The following is a 20,819-nucleotide window of genomic DNA, read 5'->3' on the forward strand; positions in this document are numbered from 1 at the left end:
AGAGTTCAGAGACCGTCATCCAGGACCTATGAACTACTTGAGTTTCACTTTTTTCTGCACCATCTCCCAGTGTTGGAGTTCAGGGATCACAGGGTAGTTCCCTTAAATACATGTATGAACTTGCAGAAGTGATTATTCTTCTGTTTGTATCTTAAATTATTGATTTCTAGCTTTCTGTAGGTAGGCCAAAGAAAGTGAAATTAATGTTAAAAATACCCACAAAAACCAACCAAAAAAAAAAAACAACCAAGCAACCAACAACAAACCCAAAACAAACCAAGCCCAAAGCAGCAGGCCTTACTGCTGCATAATAAACAAACTGCTAATGAAGCGACAATCACAAATGGTCTCAGCCAGAAAAGAAATTATCCATCAAGTGCCCTAAGATTTGATCTCGGAGGCTCCCCAAAGGCAAGGGAAGATGGCATGGGACAAGTCCTTCGCTAATAAAGCCAGGGCAGTCTCACTGCTCTTACCATTGCTGACACACAACTCCTCACCCACAGGGTCTGTCTGGGATGACATGAAGTTCAGCCATGTGAAGAATGAGGGACCATTTTCTCCAAACCGCCAAAAAAGGCTGAGGCACTTCAGAGGCATTTTTCACACACATCTTTTCAGAAAAATGGGCATTTTTAACACCTTTTATGGGACATCATCACAGAGAAGTTATCAGCACAAATGTTATTCAGGACTATTTCATCTCAGCATCTCCCCCCATACTGACAAGCCCATCAGCACCACAGCCTAATTCCAGCTAAAAACCAGAAACCTGCCTGCTGCTGAAATATTACCTAGAAAAGCCGTCACCTCAAACACCCTCTCTGCTGCTGATTTATTTCTTTATCATTAACTCAGCAAATAAACAAGTCATGCTGCTAACAGTTTTATTGCCCTGTGAATAACTATTTAAAACCGCAAAAATACGTAAATAAGACTTTCTAGAGTAAGACGCAAGTTTAGCACTTGGCTTAAGTGATTTGAGTGCCTGGCACGGGGTTCTTTTCAGCAAATAAAATCTCTATAATAAATAGTTAGAGCTAAAGGCTGGGGGGCTCTGCTCTTCCCTGGGGCGGTGGTACCCGCATCCCAGGCTGTGTCAGACATTGACGCTCATCCAAGTGAGCGGGGTGGCAGCGCCACTGGGACATGGGACACCAGCAACAGCCCCAGAGCTGCTCAGGGTGCCCGGAGGCGCCCGCTGTTGGCTGCATGGCTCTGGACACACAAGAGTTTTCTCTGTTGCAGACAAGCTCGGTCAGAGCCCTGACAGACTGGTGGTTTGCAGAGAAAAACAAACAGAAGACTCATCAACTTCATACCTTTGAGAGAAAGATGGTGGAGGGGGGTAAATCATACTTTACACTTCAGAGCCTTCATGTTCAGTGAAAACAAGAAGTGAAATAAGTTCATGAAAGACTAAATGCCCAGTTTGTTTTATGCATGAGACCCACAACTTTTTGGACATGCAGTTACAGTTTCCAAAGATACCAATTATAAACATCATCTTCACACTTTCCGATTTGCTATAACAAGTCTTCTCCTCTTCATCCTTCTGGCCTAATATTTTGCCATTTTTTGGTTTAAAACCAAAGAGAACCAAAAAAAAATAAAAGAAAAAAGTCTTTGCAACATCTATAATACATCTATGATTTACTAACAGCTACTGAAACCTGGGATTTAGGATCCATCCTTTCTCTACAAAGTAAAGAAATACTGCAGGGCTTTAACCACCTGTGTGGCAGGATGCTCTGGCTGGTACAACACCACCAAATGAGAGCTTGAAACGAGCCTGCGCCTGGGAACTTGAAGGGCAAGATCAGGAAGGAATAGGGATGAAAGCTCCTTGAATTGTCTGATATAGCCTCTAATATTTCACTACCTGGAAGATACCCAAGCAGGCTACATAAGACATTCTGTTTGTACACAGCAGAAACTGAAAGCTGGGTGATGGGTGGGGTAAAAGGTGAAAGAGAAGAAGGGAAAACAGCTAAAAAACCCTCAAAAGTAGCCAAAAGGATGCCCATAGAGATTTCTTCCAGACAAGCAACATAAATAAAGCATAATTCAGTAAAATGTTATCACCAGAAAAGAGTTCACAGTGAGCGTCTGACTTTGCAGCATAAATCTTCGTGACAAACAAACACATTTGAGCAATCCCAACCCCTCTGACGAAGCAGAAAGCAGAAGCCTCCATGCAGGGGACCGGGGCGAGTGCTGCAGTCCTGGCACTCGGGGGGGAAATGCTCGCGGGGGTTGCCATGGAAACCAGAGGATGCAGACCCAGCAGCTTTGACTCTGCATTAACTGACAGAGTTCAGCTGGGGACGAGACACTGAGGTTTCCTCCAGCTCCAGGCAGGGCTGCAGCGGGGCTGGATTTGACGCTCTCCTAGAGCGGTTTCCCACTGCCACCACCTCCCGTGTCCCCTCCTGGGACAGGCACAGTCACGCATGGTTGGACTTGACGATCGTAAGGGTCTCTTCCAACCAAAATGATTCTCTGAGCCCCATTTTCCTCCTCTTCCCTCCCAGGTCAGACACACACACAAAGGTCACTTTCCTCACCCATCGCTTCCATCCAGGTTCCTCCTCACAGAGCTGCCGTGTGACAGATTTTCAGCATTTTCTGAGTATTCTGGACAGGAGAACTCTCTGGAAGCAGAGGTATTTTTTGCCTTGAGGTCCCTTCATTGCAGAGGGTGCCCCGATATCCCACCTCCCTTCACACACCTGGAGAGAGCAGGAAGTGCTGCCAGGTTTGTAAAGACCTAGAATGGATCACCTCAAAGTTCACTGTATTTTTTACCTCTCCCCTGAAAACAGCATTAATTCAGAGGGAGCCTGTCACAGAGCAGAGCCCAACAGCAGGTGAATTACTGGCACCTTTGGCAATGTTGCTCTTACCTTATTATTCCATTGTGATCCTGGTACAGCATGCCCGACAGGAAACCCACGGCGGAACACATCCTTGTGGTTTGGAAAACAGAGATCCCTTTTTTCCCCTCAAAACACTGAAGAGATGTAAATTTAATTTTAGAAGTCCCTTTAGAATTAATTTCTACTGTTCATTTATTTATACACACCTTAAGGAAGCATTATTTGCCCATAAATATTATGTAAGTTAATTTAAATGCAATCTTAAACTTGTGTGCAGGCTTCCCATACAATTCCTGCTACTGCACCACTGAAGCTGAGACCTCAATGTCACAGAGTTGTAACGTGGATTTTCTTCATTGAAATGGCATCCCGAAGCTGTGCATCAAGTCCTCCGGAAAATAACATTAATTCTCATAAAACCTACAACAGTTTCATCTCACACAAGGAGCAGCACAAATCAGCACCAGACATTTAACGCTGCATCAGAAGAACCGTGCAGGTAGACGCGAGGAGCGCTATTTCATTGCAGAATTGTATTGCCCACAGAAAAGGTTATTCAGGTTTGACGCAGGCAGATCAAACACCTCACGTGTGAAGGGGCTGCTGACACAAGGTATTTCGGGAAGGGACATTTTCAGCCGGTGGCAAGAGATGGCACAAGGCAACGCTAAGGGACAAGCCAGTGCTCCAGTTTTGATTTACCCCCCTTTTTCCCCATAGGGGCGACTTCCATTTTCAAATTTAAACTAGTTTCTTTCATGCGATTCACAAAGTGAGAAAGACTTAAGGCCAGTTTGTTTGCCAGGCTGGCAGCTGTCACTCCATGTAAGCAGACCCCGAAATGAAAGAGCAATCCAGCACATGGAAGTAGAAAGTCCTGACACTTTAATTATCTGAAGAGATTACAAGATGAAAGTCTTCCTTGAGGCAAATGTGTATTAGTATCGATATAGTCATTGTGCTTTTCAGTAAGAGAAATAGGAGTCTGTATTTACATAAGAAACTATAGTGTCTGAGATCTTTAAATATCATTTATGGAAATGATTCTGAATTACAGCATTTACAAAATAAAAACAAGCTTGAATAAATATTCAGTCCATTAAATAAGATTTTTTTTTTTCACAGAAGCAACTTTTTGTGCATATTTATTTCACAATTGAAGTTTATTGTATTTTTTATCCTATAAAAGAAGCAATAAATTTGTCTTTTTTTTTTTTTCTCTAAAAATAAAACTGCAATAATCATTGCAATGTGAAGCCTGAGATTTAAGCCTGAATAAGTATCATCGCTTGCACCCCATTACCCACCTCCCACCAGCTGCCCAGCCCCACGCCTTTCCGAACTGGTGAATGCCAACACTCCAACTCAAGGATTCCATGGGAAGGATTTCAGGGAAGTAACAATAACAAAAATATAAATAAGGTGAGAATAACACACCATAGCTGACATTGTCTACAAACAGCATCATAAGGCTTGTGCATTACACATGAACTAAGTGAAACTGTTTCATGTGATTCAAAACGACAGCAGTGCCAAACTGTTGTACCCTTATATGGCTCATTAACACTGAATATTAAGCCACTTAACAAAGGAAATGTTCCCAAAAAATAAACTAAAAAAAAATAAGAAAGAAAAAAAATCACCACTGGCCAGTTTTGCTTTGTCATTTTGAATGACGACCCTTCTTGACCATGATACTGCAAGCAACTTCATCCTCCTTTGTACTTCTCACTTTGGAACACAGTGTGCAACACTGCGCGTTAGGAAAGAGGATCCAGCGAAGAGCTCTTGATCTCGTTCCCCCTGTAACCACAGCACTCGCTGTCTCGCTTTTCATGTGGCCAACTCAAAGCACGTCCAACCGCCTTTGAAACCTCAGTGCTCAGGGAGCTCCTACTGCAAACAGTTCGTGCAAGATCATAAGATGAAGCCATGTGAGTTTTATTTCTTTCCTCTCCAAGTGGAGATAAAAATTAATCCCTGGTGTTTCAAATAAATACAAACGTCTTCTGAGTTGTTAGCATGAGTGAAGTAACAGTATGCAATATTTTACATGGTTACTCTGCCAAATGTGGACAAGTACCCTTCACTGGCTGATCATTCTGGAGGACCTTTGGGATATACCCTTACATATTTGCCTTTTAAAAACCATTTTAAAAACTCAATATGGGAGAAATAATTTGTCACACCTACTGAATTTTGCTGCTAAACTCTTCCAAAAATGTGTATTTTAATATTCATTCATTCATTAGGTAACCATTTCCTCTGGAGTTTACTAAGTTTTAAATGCTGATATAGAAACCAAAGCTCTGTGTAATTTTATTAACAGGATTTAGCACAAATGATGCAGATCATAAATACTTCCAAAACTCCAAAATATGGAACTGGAAGCTGTAAAACTTAATTTTTAAAAGACAACCTGGAATTATTGCTCTGCTTGGTAAATTAAAGGCAACAGAAACATACTGCTCCAGGACCCTCTGTGCTTCCTCTGTGAAATTTTGCCTTTTAAAATACTGAATCTGGATTTGAAATAGTTTTGCTTTAATTAATCCTAGCATAGGTAGCAAAAAGTGATGGGAAAGTTGAACCGCAGCAGGAGCGGGAGCGCTGAGATCCACAGCTGTGCTGGTTCCAGTGAGCACAGAGTGTCCAAGCCTTGGGATTGATCTGCTGGGATGGACTAATTAACCGACTACTCTACTCCGAGCAGGTAAGATAAGCAGCAACGCTTGTTCAGTTCTCTGAGCCCTATTCCCTTCCACACAGTGCATTTGTTCTGCATATGGCATCGTAACATTAATGGTATAAATTTATGGAAGACTGTACTGTAGCCTCAGAACTACAGACGCTTCATACTTCCCTTTAGCAGCTTAGTAAAATGCAATAAAAACTGTCTGTACAAAATTTATAATAATGGATGTCAGAGCTTACATGCCCTCATGAGGTCCCTCTTTCAAGTTAATTCTTGGCTTAGGTCAAATCTATCAGTCTGTGTAAGACTCCAGGAGACACACCAGTAGTTTAATATGTCAGATACCAGCTTTGTCACTATAGAACGGAGTGACATGGAACATGTAACAGTGAGTGCAAACACGGACAGGCTTCATCTGGCCATAGCGAGGTAACGGAGCAGAGTGAGAGGAACAGCGGGAACAGAAGATCTGAAAAACAAGAGGGAAATTTCAACTTTAGATCCTCTGAAGAACTGATTTCAAGAGAGGGGAGAGAAGACCATGTGTGCTAGGCTCTTGTGAACCAGCAACACCAAGGTCCCTCTCTCAGCACAGCAATCAAAAGCCCTATGCAGCAATTCACAGCCCCGTGACCAATTAATGGAGGGTGCTTCGCTCCTCTGACCTGGGTGCCCGAGCACAGACATGAGCCAAGGCAAGGAGTCTGTCTCCACAGGTCACCAGGGAGGCATCTCCAGAGACAAACAGACATATCTGTCTCCACTGGCTTTAAAGACAGACTAGGGGAATGCTTGTGAACATCTCAAAAGTTCCTATTCCTGCAAGTCCACTCTAAAGTTAACAAAACCAGCCTCTCTACCCTCTCCCTTTTTAATTTATACGCTAGCAAGCAAGCAAAATGGGACAGCAGATGTCTGGTTTCCCGAGGCACATGGTTGCTATATTTCCCTATTAGAGGACCTGTTAGAGAGCAATGTAGGGGAAAGGGACCTGGGGGTCCTGGTGGACAGCAGGATGACCATGAGCCAGCACTGGGCCCTTGTGGCCAGGAAGGCCAACAGTACCTGGGGTGTATTAGAAGGGCGGTGGTCAGTAGGTCCAGAGAGGTTCTCCTGCCCTTCTACTCTGCCCTGGTGAGACCACACCTGGAATATTGTGAGCAGTTCTGGGCCCTCAGTTCCAGAAGGACAGGGAACTGCTGGAGAGAGTCCAGCGCAGGGCAACAAAGATGATCAAGGGAGTGGAGCATCTCCCGTGTGAGGAAAGGCTGAGGGAGCTGGGGCTCTTTAGCTTGGAGAAGAGGAGACTGCGGGGTGACCTCATTAATGCTTACAAATATGTAAAGGGTGAGTGTCAGGAGGATAGAGCCAGGCTCTTCTCAGCGAGAACCAATGATAAAACAAGGGGCAATGGGTATAAACTGGAACACAGGAGGTTCCATTCAAATTTGAGAAGAAACTTCTTCACGGTGAGGGTGACAGACACTGGAACAGGCTACTTAGGGAGGTTGTGGAATCTCCTACTCTGCAGACATTCAAACCCGCCTGGACACCTTCCTGTGTAACCTCATCTGGGTGCTCCTGCTCCGGCAGGGGGACTGGACTGGATGATTTTTTTGAGGTCCCTTCCAATCCCTGACATTCTGTGTTTCTGGGTGGCTCCCTCGCTGCCCCCCAAGACCTGCGGAGCAGCAGCCCCACGTGCTGCAGCCCTGCCGAGGGACCCGCGGTTCCACAGCCGGGCTGAGCATCGCCCCTTGCAGCCCCGGCTGCAGCGCCTTCCAGCTCAGAGCAGTCGTCCAGAGTGACTCTGGATTCAGGGTGTTTGTTCCAGGATCTCAACAGGGAGTTCTGCTTTTTAGAAGACAAATGCTTATTGCTATATAAAAGTCAAAACCCTCTCCCCCGCTTTCTAAATGTAAGCTGAGTAGCTGATAGCCAAGGCACATAAAAACACTTGCGACTTGAAAACCCTGGCCAAGCACACGTATTTTGCTGTGCAGCTGAGTTTCTGTGGTGTGCTGGCAAATAGTTTCTCACATGTTTGACTGAGTCATTACCTTGCCACAGCTCCGACAGTGGTGTTTCCTGCGAATGACTGTGAAAGGAGCCTTGCACGCAGTGCAGTAGCTGCAGACTTCATCTGGAACCCAGTCAGGAGGATCTGTCAGAAACACAGCAACAAAAGGGAACATAAATCAAAAGGGAATAAAAACAAACATGCGATTACCAGATCCTCAGGGGAGCAGGGATAATAAAATATAACGGCAGCTGCTGTAATCCGAGTTTCTCAAGGTGCTTTGTGAACAGGCAGCCTGGGAGGGCTCAGCTCCCCCTTCTCTGCTGGGCACCCACCTTTGGGCAGAGCACAGCGGGCACCGAAACGGCCCACAGCAGCTTTGGACTCAAAATGAAATATATCCTGTTCAAAGACAAGTGGCAGGGAAAAGGAGATAAGCAAAACAAAGTATGAAAACATGAGACTGTGAAAGTAGAGCTGGATCACAGGTGTTTTTGTCAATGCAAAACCAGCTCAGAGCCGAGTCCATTCCCAGCCTCTCCAGCCCTCCCTACACAAAGGCTGGCTGCTTTTCTGCAATTAGGCAAGCAACTCCACAGACAATAAACTTGAAGCCTGATTACTGTCTGCTAAACTATTAGGACTCTTACTGGAAGTCACCAGTAACAACAGAAAAACCACAAAATGAAGTGTACAAGATTTAGCAGAGAAAGAATTCAACTGCTACCCAGAAGGGCCCATTTCAGTTGTTTATTTCTGCTGTGAGCTCTCCAACCTCACATAAAAGCCAAGCAGGGAACAATTTGGTTTTGGCAAAGCAGAAGGTATTGGGCTCACTTCTGTTGAACTGCTTTTGCTAGTGACAGGCTGACATGGCCCCAGAGAGTCCAAAATTATGAGTGCAGGAATGATGCAGCCTATTGCTTAATTAAATTGTTTAAAATGTAATGAAGGGCAAAGCAAGTTCCATCCAGAAGGAATCTGTGGACACAGTAAACATGAACTCTGGATGTTTTCACCCACCTTCCCTATGCGTATTATTTACAGTATGCAACCCCTGCAATTGCTGATTTATAAACCTGACAAGCAAGATCCCTGCCTCAAGAAACATATTATCAAACAGCAAAATATATGGTGCAGTTAATGCAGAGGTCAAGAGGTCTACAGCTACAGGCAGAAGGAATATAATTAAATGGAAAAAACACTGTATTGTTCAAACATGACCATGACCAGTTTTCGTGTGTTTGTCACATCGCAACATTTGTCAAATTAAAAGTCAAAAGGGTATAGCATTTAATGCAGAAGACGTTCAAAAAGTAGATTAATAAAAACAAAGAACTTCAAATCTTGACTCAGCTTTTATAGGCTCCTCTGAACTATTTTGGAAGTTTAACTAGCTTAAGGAAGGCATCTTTCACTTAATGAGCAAAGCGGTCTGACAAAGGTCATGACTATAGAGACAACAGCCCAAACCAAAGTCAGTGTGCAGAAAAATGACCAATGTGGTAAAAAAGGAGGCTGCACATAGCAGCCTTCACCTCATCCCTGGGAACTGCTCACCGGAAAAATGTTTTGCGGGGACACAAGGCTACAAATTCCTGCTTCAAAGGCAGGGAGATGCAGGAACATCAGCTTAAGTTGAAGCATTAATAGTAATGAAACCAAGGGATTTTCCATTCCAATGATTTTCCTTCTCTGCCACCTCCTTAGCTACTACATGGAACTTGTTCAGTGAAACTTACTCCTCATATCAGTTTATGATGTTGATTTTGAACACTTTGTATCATGTTCACAAGACTCTCTGATCTGAAGCCATGGCAAGCCTGCCAAACCTGAAGCATCTCCATGTTCTCCATCCATGAAGTCCCTTGGGTTATCACACATATTCCAAAATAACTGAGCCAATAATGATATTCCTGTTTAAAAAATGCCATTAGACTACATAGCCTTGATTATATTTTTGAGCATTTAACTATCCTATGGCTTCTCCCTAATTTTAGACACCAAAATGTAGAGGTTGTTCAAGCTCTGTGCCACCAGGTCTCCCTCCCAAATGAACAAAGAGCTGATGGAAGCAGGTTTGGCAAGATGCCTACTTTGCTACCAGTGCTTTACCAACTGCACTATCAAGTGCGCTACCATGTTCAGCTAGTTATTAATTTTAATATTCACAGGATAGCCACAAAACACAGGCTCTTTCTGTACAAGCTGCAGCATGCCAATGTGAGCTGCAACTTTGCAGCAGCTGGTACAATGATCACTTCTTTCCTTAGATCAGAGATACACCCCTAAAATTACATTCGGCCCCTTGAAGGCAACTGTGAGGCTGATGTGGGCCCCAGTGAAAATGAGTTTGACAGCCCTGCATTAGAGCATGATTAGTTCAGACGTGTTATAAACTAATGCAATCCCACAACAAAGACTCTGGAGCTCACGGACAGAAAGCAGCTTATCAGATGTTTGCTATTCTTTTTTGTTTCTGTTGTTGCCCTTGAAGAGCAATGTTAAAAATGTTAATTTTTTTTTAGTTGACCTTGTATGGACTTAATTGTCTTCAACACTAAATAAAGAGAAAAAATGAAAAAGAAAAAACAACACGAGAAACAGTAAGTTTGATAAGTAACCACCTTATAAATTCATAATAGTCGTATAATCCATAGTTTCTGGTTACAGAATTACTTGACTGCCAGATGAATTCACCTGCAAACTTTGTTTTTATATTTGCATTAAAAAAATAAATCACATCTTCGTGGTACATGATGTATAGAAACAGCATAACCCTCTCTACAGAATGTTCTCCCACATTACAGACATTCTCTTTACCTCCACACCGGTGTCACCTCTACCAATGCACTCATGTGCTGAATCGGCTGAGTGAGCCAAAGGGCACATTGTCCCCAAACGGTGACTCAAGAGCTGTAAGGTCTTTCAACGGGGCTGTACGACCAGCCCCATGCCCCCCTGCTGCTGGGGCTCAGCACCCTCCCAAAACCATAGAATCATTTTGGTTGGAAGAGACCCTTAGGATCATCGAGTTCAACCATAACCTACCTCTGGCACTAAACCATGTCCCTAAGAACCTCACCATTGCTCGCACCGAGATCTGCTGCACTGCAGCACACCCCCAAATAGTAACACTTTGTTATGTAATGGCTTTTAACATTCAAACTGCTGCACAAACATTAATTGCTTTAATCCTCATCATCCAGCCTCAGTCAGTGAGTCTGTGTAGGGAGAAAGCAGGAGAGGAATGTCCAAAAATCATGCAGTAGTACAGACTTGTAGTAACATTTGAAATAAGAAAGCGTGGGCCATGAGGCCAATGCCTTTGCTTCCGGCTGTGACCAAAAAAGTCCTTACACTGCATACAAACACAGAGGCTTTGTTTTGAGAGTATGCACTGATGAAATTAAACGCAGTCCTGGACGGGGCTGAAGTGCTGACACTGCAGGAAGGTTGAGTCCCTCACCGACTCGATCTCTGAGCGCCCCTGTGCCCCGGCAGCGATGGGATCCAGCCCCAGGTCCCCCTCACAAGCCTCATCTCACTCAGCCTCGTGAGCGGCATCTCTGACTTACATCTACAAACTACTGAATCATCCGGCTTTTTATAGAACTGGTTTTCGAAATTTTCTCCGAAGAGCAGTCTCACGAGGGGATAAAGCTTCGATAAGAGGAGCAGAGTGAGTTATACAAATTAACCCCCCAGCATTAGCCTGAAGATGTGCTGGAAGCAGCACCGCACCCCGAGGCTTTTTATGTTTGAGTTCTTCTCCCAGCTACGCTGCTCCATTAGCTCTGCGTGCAGCAGCAAATGGAAACGTGCAGCTCTAAGGCAGCGTCCGCCCGTGCTTCAGGGATTTATGCAAGGAACGGAGGGAAAAACCTTGTTCGTGGGCTAATTGGCCTCCTGCTTTATCGTGCAATGAGAGCTGATAGAAGTCTGCTGGGAAACGGGTGGAGACCACAGCACAGACATCAAAGAGGAGGAGGAAGGGAAGGAAAGGATTAACAAGACAGAAAGACTACAAAAATAAATCTTAGAAGAAAACATTAAAAGCATGTAGAGAAAAAAGGCTGAGAAAGGAAGAGAATTGAGTACTTAGATGAATAAGAAACAAATTTAGACAAAGGTACAAGACAAAATTAAATAATGTGAAGACTGAAAAAGACATTTAATAAAAGAAGAAACAGCATTCCCAACTCTTAACTATTCAAAAAGCTTGCATTATGATCTCCCATAAATCATGAAATTTTATAGGTTTTTTATTTGTTTTATGCTGTAGCTTTCAGAATTCATCTTATCGTGTCTCTCCAACTTTATTAGCTAAAAAAAGTTTTCTGTTGTATAGAAGTTAAAAATCTCATATAAATCCAAGATGCTGAAGCTTTAGCTGTAAGAAAAGCACAGGCATGATAAAAACCACAGCTGCTGTAAACATTGTCAAAAAGCACATGCAAATTCATTTAGCTTAAATATGCGCAAAAGCTCCCACCTATTCTGACAAATCTGTGCAGTCCCATCTAATCTGACAAAACCAAGGAGAACACCTCTGTGTCCCAGAAAGCAAGGAGATGAGAGCCTGGACCCAGATCCACCAACAGTGTAGATTCAAACAACATTAGACCAGAAAGTTCATTTGGTGGTGCTGAGACACAGGAGACTGGGTCAAGGGCTGGGGGAGGAAAATAATCCCAACAGGTGTTGGAACTTGCAGAAGGCCTAATCCAGCAAACCTGTGCTCTGGTAGAAAACAAATCAGAAAACAAGCACAATGCGACTCCCTGTTGAACAGCACCTCTTAAACCCTAAGCTTATGGCGGTGTTTGCGTTAAGGGCAGACAATTCAGAGGAAAGACTCTTCCTGCATCTTTTGTTTTTATAAAATATTCCTCATGCAGAAAAAACAGGAGTTCTTCCTGCATCAACATGTAGTAGATTTTAGAGCATGTCATGCAGAACTCCCATTACACTCCCACCCAACTAACCTGAAGGGGGCTGGTCCTGCAGCCGCCTGTGGAACTCACACCACTGCAGCCGTCAAAGTGCATTATCCTCACAGCTGTGAAAAAGGTCACAAGGGCTTGCTGTAGCTCTTCTGATGAAAGCAGGAATAGTAAACTCTCATAGTTTTAAGCACGGAAAGTAGAGAAACCAAGGTGACATGACTTTACCCCTCATTTCAACTACCATGGTAAGATGAACCTTTTTGTCCCTTATCAAACATAATTTTCCACATGTCATTCTGGGCAATCTCTGACTTTATATAAGATTCCTAGGAGGCAAGTGTGCCAAAGTAATCTTTACCCTTGCTCAGTAGATTAAACGTTGATTACAGCTGACTCAAAGTTTTTCAATAAAAATAAATTTTCCGCTTCAACAACATTATTTGATTGAAATTTTGGGGGTGAGGGAGAAAAAAAAAGAGATACATATTTATTAGCTACAAGGCCAGCTTTTGTCAAACAGCCTTCTTAGGCTGGAGTTTCTGTGCAAGTCTAAAACCTTTCCCCAAAGTACAGAGCTTTGCAGATTTGGGCTCAAGCACCTGCTCCGCCTGATTCAACACGACCTTGAGCGATGACATCCCATGTCCGCTCCATACAGGTACATGATGAGCAACTCATTCTTTGGGCCAAATAATTATTTAGGTGCAATGGAACCACTCTGATGGAAAACACTGACTGACACAAGGATACGGTTCAAACCTTCACTCTAAATCAGATGGACCAGAGACTTGGATCTTCCATCTAACCGTTACTAGGAATCTTTCCCTGTAAGAGCTGCCAACCACTATAAACTAGAAGCAAGCTGATGATGCGGATCTACATACTACATGCCAGAAGAACGCTCAATATTTGTATTTTTAGGACAAAAAAATTCAACCTTAATTAAAGTCTTAGTTATGTCATTGTGGAGCTGGATAAGCTTTACAGTACTTAGGGGATGTATTCTCCTCCTGCAATGAAGATTCAACAAGTTCCACACTGTGCTGACAGAGAGGGACAGACTTTGAAAAGGGAAAAGGCTCTGACAAATTCTTAAAACCTAAGTCAGATCAAATTATCGCAATACAACCTAAAAGCTGTACAGAACCCTGTAATTTTATATGCACGATTAAATATGTTCAGTTGATTATAAAACATTGCCTCAATTTGGAAAACTTGATGCTTGATTCTTCTCTCGCACAGTGTAAGCACAGCTGTCGAGTAAGTAAAAAGTTATGTTGACAGAGTATGTTTGGCCACTTAACTGTGCAACAATTTAATTTCTTTCATTTAGAAAGTGTTGCTGGCCATCATTATAATTAATAGAGTAGCCATTGGCATGTAGAGGACAAAAGAAAAACTGAAGCATTCTGCTTGGGTTGACAGCTAACTCCAGACTCACGGCCATCAGATTCTGCATGCAGAATCATGGGTGGGTTTTCTTGACCTGGTGACTTGTTATTGCAACAAGAGCTCCAGCCCCAGCACCTTAAATTAATGAATTATGCTTGGTTGGAGAGCAGCGAGAACGTGTGACTTGTCTAAAGTGGGTGGGATGAAATATTCCGAGATGGAGAGGGATCAAGGAGAAATAGCGTGCTGTTATGCAGCAAACAGATGCTAACACCATTTGGCACAAGCAATTATTTGTACGGGCAGCCACAGCAAATCCATTATGGCTGGAGCTGTAAGTGGGCGGTAGCAAGCACGGCAGCTCTGTACGGATGCTGAAGGCATGAGGAGTGAAAATGAGCGTATGGTTGCAGAGAGAGCTGAGATGCTGCAGCAAATATTTATACGGAGCACCAACAGCTTCATAAATGCTTTCTGATTTCCCTTGAGAAAATCTTCTGATTTCTAGATGTCTCATGCTTATTCCTAGACAGGGAGTGTAACTCGCTTTCTTAGCCAGTCTGTAACTTCACAACATTGAAAGTTATAAATATTCACCTTCCCTCAATCACAACAGATGAATCCTCCTGAGTAGCAAATTACCCCAAAATACATATATGGTCAAAACTCAGATTTGCCAAAGTTCACTACTAAAATCGCCAAGCTCACAAGGATAAACATAATGCTCCCAAGTATGGTGAGCAGAGATTTATCCTTGATCACGTTTACAGATTGATAAAGAAATTAATACATAAAAATCCTTATCAAGACAAAAAAAAGAAGTTACCCTCTGTGTATATATATGGGAAACTGTTGACTAAGGCAAAGCAAGTTTTGTATTGGAGCTGGAAACAAGATCCCAGACACATAAAAGGCAGAAAGACATCAAACTTCTACTTCCCTGATTATTTTTTAAAGCTGACTCAGCTCTGTCCCGGCATTTATACCACTCTAAGAGTAATTTTCTTACATTTTCAAATGCAGAGGTTTGCTGTGATTCATGTGCAACCCACGCTGCCCACGCACAGTCCCATGCAAACTTCTTGGCCAGCTTGTTATCCGACAGTGGTTTGTCCCAGGCTGGATCTCAGAACTTCCCATAACCTGCTCCCCAAGCTGGCTGGTGGCTCAGCAGGACATGGGGAGACAGGCAGTGCCACCAAGGGTCCCGGGACATGGGTCCCTTCTATTGTTACTGTAAGTCAGAGTAAGAACCCCTGGTAGCAAAGAGTCCAGCCTGTTTTTTTCCTCTAGGCAGCTGCCACTAATTTGCTTTGAGTTTATACACAGAACTTTGTCCCCACTGGCCACTTTCTTCATCATAGAGCCAGGGCATGAAATTTCACTGTATTTATAACTCATTGACAGACTATTGTATAAATTTCTCTTATATTCTAGGAAAATATAAACGTTCTCTCCCTATAAATATACAGTGCCTTTTATATTCTGTGAAGTCTAAATACTTATGCTTCCTTTAAATAAAGTCCTAGAGCCTTAGGACTGCAAAGATGAACATATACACCTTAGCCTCATCTGTACTTTCAAAAATGCTTTTGTTTTGGAACGCCAATCTGTAGTTCATTCTATTTCAACCTTCAGGAAGTCACAGGATTTAACTCTTCTACCTTTGCCAATGTCAGCTGGCTCATAATAAACGCTCATATTTGTTTTATGACCCAGACCAGCTGGTGGGTTTTATATACAGTAAGAATGAGAAATCTGACAAAAACAAACGATTCATCTTCATAATCTGAGTAGAGGCTGGAACCTTCAGTAGAATCTTAAAACCATTTATTTGTGCAGGTTGCTGGGCTTGCTTTCCTTTTTTTTTTTTTTAACCATTGATTGGAAGCCATCTTAAACATTTGGTACTTTCCATAAGAGGATTTATTTGATAACTGGAAAAAGCTTTCCTGGAAGGTAGCTTGCTGGACTTTCTCAATTGGATACACGCTCATGATCTGCCACGATGGCAGAAGGGAGGAGCCACTGATGTGCTCATTTGCTTTAAACGGTCTTCACTTTCAGCTGAAATCACTAAGAGTGACGTGAAGTGTAGAAATGATGTGCAAAAAAGGACATAATTAATTTTGGTGCCATGCTGTCAGCAGATTGGTGCAACGCTCCCAGACTTTGCACTGCACCCACTTGCAGAGATGACCACGGTGTACTCGCTTCTGTGGGTGGCCTGTGGCCCAGCTTTGGCCCGGAGGACAAGCCCACCAGGCTTGGTGCAAGAAACAAGGCACAATGTTCATACAGTAAAGGCTGTCCTGACCACCGGACATCTTCCACCTGTACCCAAACATCACCCAAAATCAGGGGCTGCTGCTTCCACAGTGGCCAGCAAAAATGAAGTAGGTAGGAAGGTGTTATAAGAAGGGAAAGGCACACGGCTGCTGAGGTTAAAACACTGCTCTAAGTATATGCCTCATGCTGGATGCCTTAAGGATAGCAAAAACATGTATCTCCTTAGCTATCACTGCATGCCTCAGTAGAAGAAAGTCTGTACAGTGCTGCCAGCAATGACCACTTGTGACCTGAAGGGACAGAAGCCTGGAATGTATTGGAGGAAACGGGAAAGAATGGGTATTTCTACACCTCCCACAAATTCAACAAATGGACCGACTTCAGATGCTGCTTTTTGTAGACCTTTCGTGCTCTGTTCTGGTTTGGAAGGTAGAGCTCATCCACATGCTCCCCAGCACACTCTGTCTCTCTGTGACAGAGAAAATTCCTGCCCATCAGCAAATGTGAAAGCTGAGTGACAGCAGACCACACCAGGTAGTTTACACAGTCAGAGGGGCTGTACTGATTTGTACAAGCAGGTATTTATAACACAACCATTTACACACAAGCCAAGTAAGACTCCCAGAGAAAGTCTGCGAGGAGCTGGATTCAGAGATGTCGACACCTTCCCAGTGAGTGAGCGTGGGTACCAAAAGCAGAGCACCTGCAGGTTCCGTTTAGAGGATGGGGACACACTGGGCCAAGGCAACGAAGCTCACTATGGCACCCAAGTCTACTTATTCAAAAGGAACCTGGTTATCCCACAAGGCTCTGCCTTCCATCACACCGGCATACATGAATATCTGCAATTTGGGAACAAAGGTGCAGGCAGGAGGCTGTTTTTGCTCTAGTCACCTGCATATGTTATTAATGCTACAGGCTGGATTTTACCACTCGCTCAGGTCAAGGACATAAGTGATTCACGCTGCCTGGGTGCTGCAGGGGCCCTTGTAACTCCAAAGATTGCCCTTTACCACATTCCTATGAGACCATAACATCCCCTAAGCTCCCAGACTGTTGTTCTCTATTTCAATAAATAACATCCCAAGACAGAAGGCTGTACTTCTCCAAACATAAAACCTTCCACTTGCCAATAGAAGATGCCATAACTGAATAACCTGCCAGAGAAGTGAAGTGACTTTGTCGTTACAAAACGTACATCCACTTTGAGAAGGTTATTCAGGATCCTGCAGTTCAGAATAACTTGCTTTCGAGTTCTGTAAGTCAAATTCACTGACAGCATCAGGTATCGATTCAAAACAAAAGAATATGAACCGAAATGGTAGAGAATGAATAATCTCTTGCATTCTTCTCCAATACAGTCTATACATGGTAAGGGATTTTTCTTAAAGATTTGTTCTTTACTGTACCTTCTGTGACAATCTGAATTATGGTACAAAAGAAAAATCAATTAAAATTACTATTGAATAGTTCTTTATCTGCTACCAAATCATCTTCCTCCAGAAGAGATAATATTTCTACAGAGCATTATACATGAATTAGCCCTGCTGTTCTAAAGAAACAGATTTGAGATCCTTTAGCCTGCAGCTTCAGAAGAATGGTGAGCAAGCAAACTATGGGTTTTATATAAACACAAAATCACTTATAAATATGTAGCATTACTCCAAAATGCAATCTTCAAAAGGTTTTTTCTCCTCCTCCTTGTGATTTCTGATCTTTATTACAAACAACATGAACCTACATTTCTATTCTGCTGGTCACCCCCTCTGCGTAGAGAGATACACACGGTTTGTCACTCCGCTCTGTCACCCTGCATTCAAAACCCCTCACTGGAACAGCAGTAAGTGTATGGCAGCAAACAGACAACAATTGATCAAAGTTCTAAAGCGCAGGGAAATTACTGCACACTTGAATTTCTGGCAAGCTTAGATGCAGTTTCACAGCTGACGGTTGTCTTTTATTTCTCACTTGACCACAGAGATCCCACCACTCCGATAATTGGGCTCCTGGTGTGCTGAAACCACCGCTTAGTCCTGAAGATGAAAGCTGATTGCTTTCTTGTTTGCTCCATTCTCATACATCTACTTTCTCTTATTCTTTGACTGCAAGTGCTCTGGTATCTTTTAATCCATTTTCAATAGAAAGTTTACCATACAAGGGCTACAGTCAATAACTGACTCCTAAGCATTCCCGCAGCAACGCAGATTTAAAAAAGAAAAACAACAACTTTTGAGCTCTCGGAATGCTTGAACCCCAACCAAAACTTCGGGACTTAGACACGCACTTTCCTTCACTCTTACCATGTATTCAGTGAGATGAAAGTAAGCTTACCTAAAACTTTTTATTTGAAGTTATATAGCGAATAATATGAAAATAATAATCAAAATATTTTCATAATATTGAAGACAAAAGTGAAGAAAATATGAAAGGTACTTGTACTGTGGGAAAAAGTAGCACCTCCACATATAGCAAACTATATAAAACATCTCCTCAGGTTTAGCTGAGATGCTCTTACTTAGGGCTTTGCATCTTACACAGCCCTTTAAAACTTGTCACATGTAACATCACAGGCTGCATTAAAGCCTTTACTATACAGAACCTTTCTCCACTGATACACAGGAATTCGTACAGTGTTACAACAATTTGTAGATCAGAGTCTCATGAGGCTGCTAGAAAAAATATCTGAAAGTACGCTCAGCTTATCATCTGACTTTGTCTCTAAACCATACTATGACAACATTTTATAGGCATTTTCCAGAGCCAAACTTGAAAAGAGTTTTCATTTTATTTATTTATTTATTTATTTAAATTATATCAGTGTTGTCTCATTTTAATTCCCATGAAAAAATAAAAGTACCTTCAAAGTCCCCATCTCTGGCTTTTGCTGCAAGTTCTGATGACGATATACTTTCTTGACATAAAGCACAGTCTTCCAACGCTGCATTCCTTAAACCTGGATTGGCTGCAAAACAAACCAAAAAGTACTGAAATTCATATTTTTCCAATTTGAACTTTAAATATTCACGTTAAGATTTCTGGGATTAGCTTGCAGTAGCCATTCGAACTTTCTTACTCTTGATTTCTCTACAAAGAAGTAGATTACAAGAACACCCAGAGATTTCCCAGGTGAATAACACACAGCAAATCACATATATCAAAGAGAAACTTCATCCCAAAAATCCCTGACTTTTTTTTTCTCATTTTGTTTATGCTTACTGTTGTCAACACATTTTTAATGCAATATTAATAGTTAATCCATTAGAAATTATTCCAACCAAGTACTGTTGACTAATATAGTTCTTAGTGAAAATTCTTTGCAGCTCCAGTTTATTTCTCTCGCTTGAATGTGCAGGAGTTCTTTGATCCTCTCTTTAGCAATTCTGTCTAAACCAAATGTTTCTTACCAATGAAAAAAACCCAGTTTCTTTTCACATCATGACATCCTGTCACCATAAAAATGTTGTGGAATTTTCAACCACAAATAATAGAGGGCTGTAATGTATGCTGTGCATTATCTCACTGCAGAACTGGCTTGGATTGGAGGTTTTCCTGCTAAATTTAACCAACTTTTAATTTGGTGTTTCATATAAAATCCTCAGTTTATTGCTTTGGCTCATGATCTAGTTCTGGTTCCATTATCTTAGTTACCTAGAATTCAAAAGTGGTGTTTTTTTTTGTTTGTGGTGTGTTTTAATTTTTTTTTTAAATTTATTTTAACGCCAAATTCAGCATTCAGCAATTTCTACAAGACAGACCTGATTTCAGCATTTTCCTAAGCATTCTCATCTCATAGTCTGCTCTCTTCACACACCTATTTAAACGTCAAAATCAAACATACATGTCTTGGTAAATTAAAAGGTGCCCAGTTTGAAATAATACCAGAAAAAAAATCTATGAAGTCCTGCATAGATTATAATATGACCATACAGGCTACAAACGCTGTTTTGTTACACATCGGTATATGGAGATGAGCAGACGCACTCTGAGGGGTTTAACTCCTTCAACATTTGCCTCAAGATGTGCTTGCTTGTACCGACACTTCCAGTGACTTCATCCCATTTACAGTCTTTTTCCTTGACTTTTTTTAAACTTAGCTGCAATCACTGTAAAGTAAGCCCTGCCAAAAAGGTCACAGTATGTTAAGGAAATTCTTGACAAATAGTTCATGGGGCTGCAGCAGCAATTCACTATAGAAAACAAATCTTTAAGTCTTTACCTTTCTTTTGCTTTTCCTTGTCTTCTGTTTCAGGTTTGGTTGCCATAACTTCAAACAAGGTCTTTAAGATACTTCTCAGATCACTAGCATAGTTTGTCTGCAGCTGGTCAGCAACACCTGGGAGTTTGAGAACATGGGTAAATCATTACTAGACTATTACATCACCCTTAAAAAAAAAGGCAAATTTGTCTCACAGAATCACAGAAAGTCAGGGATTGGAAGGGACCTCAAAAGCTCATCCAGTGCAATCCCCCTGCCGGAGCAGGAACACCCAGGTGAGGTTACACAGGAAGGTGTCCAGGCGGGTTTGAATGTCTGCAGAGAAGGAGACTCCACAACCCCCCTGGGCAGCCTGGTCCAGTGTCTGTCACCCTCACTG

The 20,819-nt window shown here is 42.4% G+C and overlaps 1 protein-coding gene across 4 annotated transcripts in view; it reads right to left on the bottom strand.

The window, feature by feature from the left end:
- Positions 1-4,023: 4,023 nt before the first annotated feature.
- The window catches only part of ZFYVE28 (zinc finger FYVE-type containing 28), a 163,811-nt gene continuing 147,015 nt past the window's right edge, over positions 4,024-20,819 (bottom strand). For all 4 annotated transcript variants that reach the window (XM_071808488.1, XM_065836903.2, XM_071808490.1 and 1 more), the window contains 4 exons: positions 20,441-20,557; positions 19,082-19,186; positions 7,635-7,738; positions 4,024-6,043 (listed from right to left, as the gene is read on the bottom strand). In XM_071808488.1, the coding sequence (XP_071664589.1) occupies positions 5,912-6,043; positions 7,635-7,738; positions 19,082-19,186; positions 20,441-20,557 (458 nt within the window). In that variant the 3' untranslated portion in view covers positions 4,024-5,911. The remainder of the gene's footprint in view (positions 6,044-7,634; positions 7,739-19,081; positions 19,187-20,440; positions 20,558-20,819) is intronic.

Source organism: Patagioenas fasciata, chromosome 4, assembly GCF_037038585.1.
Source record: "Patagioenas fasciata isolate bPatFas1 chromosome 4, bPatFas1.hap1, whole genome shotgun sequence".
Lineage (NCBI taxonomy): Eukaryota > Metazoa > Chordata > Aves > Columbiformes > Columbidae > Patagioenas > Patagioenas fasciata.